Source organism: Acyrthosiphon pisum, unplaced genomic scaffold (genome assembly GCF_005508785.2).
Source record: "Acyrthosiphon pisum isolate AL4f unplaced genomic scaffold, pea_aphid_22Mar2018_4r6ur Scaffold_21689;HRSCAF=24604, whole genome shotgun sequence".
In the NCBI taxonomy this organism is placed as follows: domain Eukaryota; kingdom Metazoa; phylum Arthropoda; class Insecta; order Hemiptera; family Aphididae; genus Acyrthosiphon; species Acyrthosiphon pisum.
The window spans coordinates 15,706-21,355 of record NW_021771182.1 but is presented as its reverse complement, the minus strand read 5'-3'; the positions used below and the strand labels follow the sequence as shown (position 1 = coordinate 21,355).

At 29.5% G+C, this 5,650-nt stretch overlaps 1 protein-coding gene across 1 annotated transcript in view; it reads left to right on the top strand.

The window, feature by feature from the left end:
* The window catches only part of LOC103309455, a 4,509-nt gene extending 2,582 nt beyond the window's left edge, over positions 1 to 1,927 (top strand). Inside the window, exons 3-4 of the mRNA XM_008184925.1 lie at positions 1,380 to 1,612; positions 1,788 to 1,927. Coding sequence (XP_008183147.1) covers positions 1,380 to 1,612; positions 1,788 to 1,927 — 373 coding nt within the window. The remainder of the gene's footprint in view (positions 1 to 1,379; positions 1,613 to 1,787) is intronic.
* Positions 1,928 to 5,650: the final 3,723 nt, after the last annotated feature.

Below are 5,650 nucleotides of genomic sequence, written 5' to 3'. Positions count from 1 at the left end.
TTTACAATGTGTATGTTTTTTTTTATTATAATTTTTTTTTTGTCTGTGTACACGATAAGATGTTGAAATAATGATTCGATATTTTCGACTTCAGTGTATTTTCCGATGGGATAGTGAATCTTGTTGGTGCATACGGCCGAAATTTAAAATTCCCAGTAGTTTTCAAAAGCACAGGGAAAAAAAATTAAAGAAAACGGTTTTCGAAAAAAATAATTTTGGTTTTTGGAGTACCTAACTCTAAAAAAAAAGAACTGTAGATACATGGCATTTTCATTGAGTGTTTTCATTAGCATTTTCTATACATCATAACATTTAAAAAATATTTTGACTCATGTTGGAATATTAATAGGCATAAATGCAATTTTGGATTATTAATAGTTTTTTTTTTAAAATTATGTCGATAAAAAACTTTAAAATGTGTAATACAAGGTTCCCCGTATATTTTGTTAGCTATAAAATTAAAAAAAAAAGTTGAGTGTAAATCCACAATAATGAGCGTCTGGAGTTTTAATTTTGACAAAATACGTAAAAATTACGAACATTTAATTTTTTAGATTCTGAGCGGAGCGATGAATGTATTGATTTTAAATTGAAAAATATTAAAAATACATAGGTACAATTTTTTGCTTTATAAGCATTTAGACTTAAAATGTTGACAACATTTTTCAAATTTCAAATTTAATAATATTATTTTGTAGTTAAAAATGTATAAAATGTTCAACTTTTTTTCTAAGGATGAAAATTTTAAACAAGGTTCCACGGAAATATCCATTTTTATTCTGATTTCATTAATTATTTATATTTTATAATATGATAAATTAATATTATTATAGTGACCGATCTGAAAGGTAAATGGAGACATATTAGAGACCACTATTCATAATTTATAAATCAGGGTAAAAGTGGCGATAGTGCCAAAAGAAAAAATTATGTATATGCAGAATCACTGACGTTCTTGCAGCACATAATTAAAAAAAGAAGGTAATCATATTAATAAAGATATTTATTACAAACATATTTATAATGCAATCTAAACTCGACAATTTTAGATTTTTAAAAATACGTTGAAACACAAAAATAATTTTATAGTTTTTAATTCAAAAATAATCACAGTTTTTGTTAAAAATTATCAAAAAATGTATTCCCCAAGACCAGACCACTGCACTGAGATACATTTTGTACATAGGTACTATTTTTTTTATAAATATTTCCGGTCACGCCTCTGCAGAGTAGTTAGTTTTATTTGATAAGAAATTAATATCAGAAATTATAAAATTTTCATAATTTTCTAATTTTAATGTTCATAACAAAAAATATTCATGAAAATGTACATCACTAGTAATGACAACTAGATGAATTATTTTTTTATTTGCTCATAGGACGACAGGTAATTTCGATGAAAGTGTACAAGAAGAAGGAGAAAACACCGGTGGAGAAGATTCATCCCACGAGCTGGTTTTAGATAATGAAATTATACCACCTCAATCCGACAGATATTCAACTCCAAAAAGTAAAAAACAAAATAATTCCAAGGTACAAAAGATGACACCATTTCAAAAAGAGTTACTAAGCAATTTAGCTACTACCGAAGAAGATGTAACTTCTGATCCTAGTAAGGCATTTTTATATTCGTTATTACCCGATTATAAAATACTAAACTACACTGAAAAAAATATTAATTTACAAATTACAAAATTATTTTGTAAGATGACAAAGTGTATGCCTAAACAAAAAATTGTTGGTTCTATCAGAAGTATTGATTTACTAAACTAACTAATTTGTTATAGAAACAATTTCGTTTTTGTTCATTGTTGTTTTGTTATACATAACTAAAGTTGCATTGTTATTACATTTCATTATGCTCATACAACAGAATGTTGTTTTTAAAAAATGGTTGGTATCCTTTACATTAAATGTTGAAGACTAACACAGGCACTTTAGTTAATAATACAAAACTATTTGTAACAAAACCAATTGTTAAGTTAATTCATTACAACAAATAATATGGTATGAGGTACTTATGTAAAATGTAATAATCACAAATTGATTGGTTAAAGGAAACAGTTCATGCGAGGTAGATAACATATTTTCAGTTTAAACAACCCAAAAGCATTAACCACAACAATATTGATAACGTATTGTCAACAACTGTTTGGTAAAAACTAAAAATAGCGGAATTTCAGGCATCATTGCGATTGCTACAGGCGTATTTTCCGCCATTAATTTTTCGACTTGCGATTTTGTGTCTTGTTCTCTTGTTTACTAAACTTTATAAACTTTACTGTCATAAGTTTTTTGTGCATTCCTTATTTTAAAATGTCAGACGTAGCTGACTTATTGACTGCGTGGGATTTGAAACAGTACATCGAATTGTTCCAAGGTAAGTTTAATAACAATATTACGAATGAATTTTAAACTAAATCCACATGTCATTATTAATTAAATAACGTCTTTCGATACAATGAATATCACGTTTTAATTTTAGTTGGCAGACACTTAATTAAGCTATTGGGTAGGTACCTATCAATGGCCAGGCATAAATTATCAATATTACTGATGTAGCTGTAATATTAGCCTACTGTCCATCGATATGTAAAAACATATAATTTGAAAACGTTAATATAAAATCATGTCAAGTATTCTTCATAAATCATAAATATATTATTTTTGTATTTCTACATAGAAAATGCTATTGGTATTGAAACGTTTCCATGTCTAACACCTGATATGGTCAAATAATTAATTCCCATGATTGGGCATAGAGCTAGATTTATTTCAAACCTAGAACAGTGGAAAACAATAATTCAAGGAATACCAGACATGAATAAAGACATGGTATATACTGTAATATTTTATTGAAACATTTGTATTATTAAAATACCATTTATATACTCATATAGTAATTTATTATAATTTATATAGACAATACATACTTATTAATTGATATTTTAGATTAATCAATCTCTATCATCCTCTAGAAATTATATTAATAATGATAATTCATTACCACCTAGTACCTCATCTGCAGAAGTAAGCACATAGCTGTAATTTGTGTTTATATAATTTGTATCTAAGAATAAAATATGTGATAAAAAAAAAAAAATAGGAAATTGAGTGTGGGAAAAATATCTGACCAATTAAATAAAAATCAGTTAGAATATAAATTTGTAGATAAAGATATTCAAAATAATAATAAAAATTATGTTTAGGTTTTTAACTACATTTTTTCTCTAACTAATAAATACCTATATTTGTTGCCTTACCTAACTCAGATGTAATCAGGCTATGTTTGTGTATCATTGATTTTATACACATTTATTTTTTGGATTATTTAATTGACATGTTTAATATTTTAATAATTTTAGTCATTTGAAAACGTTGACTTCTATTTTGAAGAACTGAGAGATGTGGTCACCAGTAATGAAAAAACAAACCAGGAAATAGAGGCAACAAAAAAGACATCTGAAGTTCAACTACCAAAAAAAAAATGTAAATCTTTAAGATATGAAATATTTTTTTTAAATATTAATTATTTAAAATTCCAGACAAATATTTTTTATTTAAGCATTGATATAATGTATATTAAAAATATTGGTCTATATTATACTCGTTAATACAGTTGTAGTTGTTATAATTTTTTTCTTTTTCTTTTTTCTAGGAACTTTTAGATTTGCTCAAAACTTCTAATGAAGGGAACTCTTTATTAGCTAGTTACCAAAAAAGTGGTCTATTAGACAGCATTGGACGCAGACGTCTTTGTAGTTTAATTATAAATAATGTACTAAGCGCTGATGTTAATGCAAGAATTAGTTCATTCAGATTACAAGACCTTTCCTACCAAATAACTCTAGTCTTCCACAAAGAACGGACACCGACATATTTCATACCCTACTTATCATATGGACCCGGGTTAAAAAGAGCTGCGAAGGGCAAGCTATTTGACTGTATAAACAATCGTAAAAGAGAGTTTCGTAAATCTGGCATTATAATGGGTCAGAAAGAATCATTTTTGAGTGTTGTATGTTTACCACAATAGGGTTTGATGAGCAATTTTATGCTTATGAAGTTGAAATCCATGAATTAAATAATTGTTTTATTTTCCAAGACTCATTAATTTCTCCTATACCAAATACTTTAAATGTTGTGTCAAATAGAACAAAATATGTGACAGTTCGTGATCCGTTGTAAATTCTTTTTAAATATATATATTACAGGATAAATTATTATTATAATCAAGGTAAATTTAACATAGGAGTCAGTATAGTTTATTACAATTGTAAAATATGTTCATTTGTATTATATAATTTGGTCAGTTAATTTGTTTTTTATTTTCAAACATAATATGACAAATAATAATGATATATTATATACCTGAATAATATATTTCAGTACTCGGATATTTTTTACTTGTATATTTTGAATACCTGAATACGCTGCAGGGTCGTCAAAAATGGACTGCCATCCAGGACAACCTCAAGGTGAATGATCTCGTGATTGTTGAGGCTCCAAACCAACCCCCTTCCGTGTGGCGTATGGGACGCATCACAGTGGTCCACCCAGGTCCTGACGAGACGGTCCGCGTGGTCACGATTAAGACGCAAGATGGGGAAATGAAGCGACCAGTCGTCAAAGTGGTTAAGCTGCCAACCGATTATTAGACTTTCCTGACATCCACTGGTACATCCTCCATCCTTCTTTTGAAATGTTTTTATGTATATTTGTATTTTATGTATTTATTGGCCCCGCAATTATTGTGATGTGTATGATCTTTCAACGTCAATCTTCAGCTCTGATAGTTCTTTGAAAGTCCACGGGATCTTTCAACGGGGGGAGAAAATGTTGGATACGGAACCGTCGCCGTCGCACGTTTCGCGGACACCGGTTGACCGTTATCGTCTCACCCCCCACCGCGAGCACATGCGCTCTATACAACACTATCCCGCCCAGGGATGCCAACTGCAGGGAAATTTCCCTAGATTTAGGGAAATATTTGTAAGTCAAGGAAATGTTAGGGAAACAGGGAAAACATCCAACAAGTTGGGGAATTCGGTAAAAAACTGATCTCTGGTAAAAATATAATACAATTTTAAAAAAATTACGTTACAAAAGGTAATGGGTCGCCATGACAATGTTTCGTACCAAGTCGGCAGGGGGTTGGTATCATACTATCATTAGTATCATTCGCGTCAAAAATTTTGCCGTCCCGTCAACATTGAACGCAAACTTTTTGCAATTTAAATCGACGCGTCAAAAATGTCAAGTGACGGTAATGAGTACGAGTATGAAATGTCAAGAAAAAAAAAAAGAAACTGTTATCGTCAAAAATACTGTAAGGATTGGGAAAACGAAACATGCTTCAAAGGGTGGTTAGCTAAGAGCAAGAAAGGTATGTTTTTTTGTACGAACTTAAGTTATTATTAATAATTTTAAAATATGATCGATTGTAATTAGGTGAATTTCATTTCCATTGTATTGCGTGTGGATTTGACGGAGTTGCGGGGAAGTCGGAAATAAAAAAGCACGCAGCCGGACTTAAACATAAGCGTCTTGTAGATGGATGTAAAAATCAACAATCCTTGACAAGCCTACCATCAGTTTCAAAACGCGCACAACTTGATAAATCGGTAATACTTTAATTTTAATTTATTCT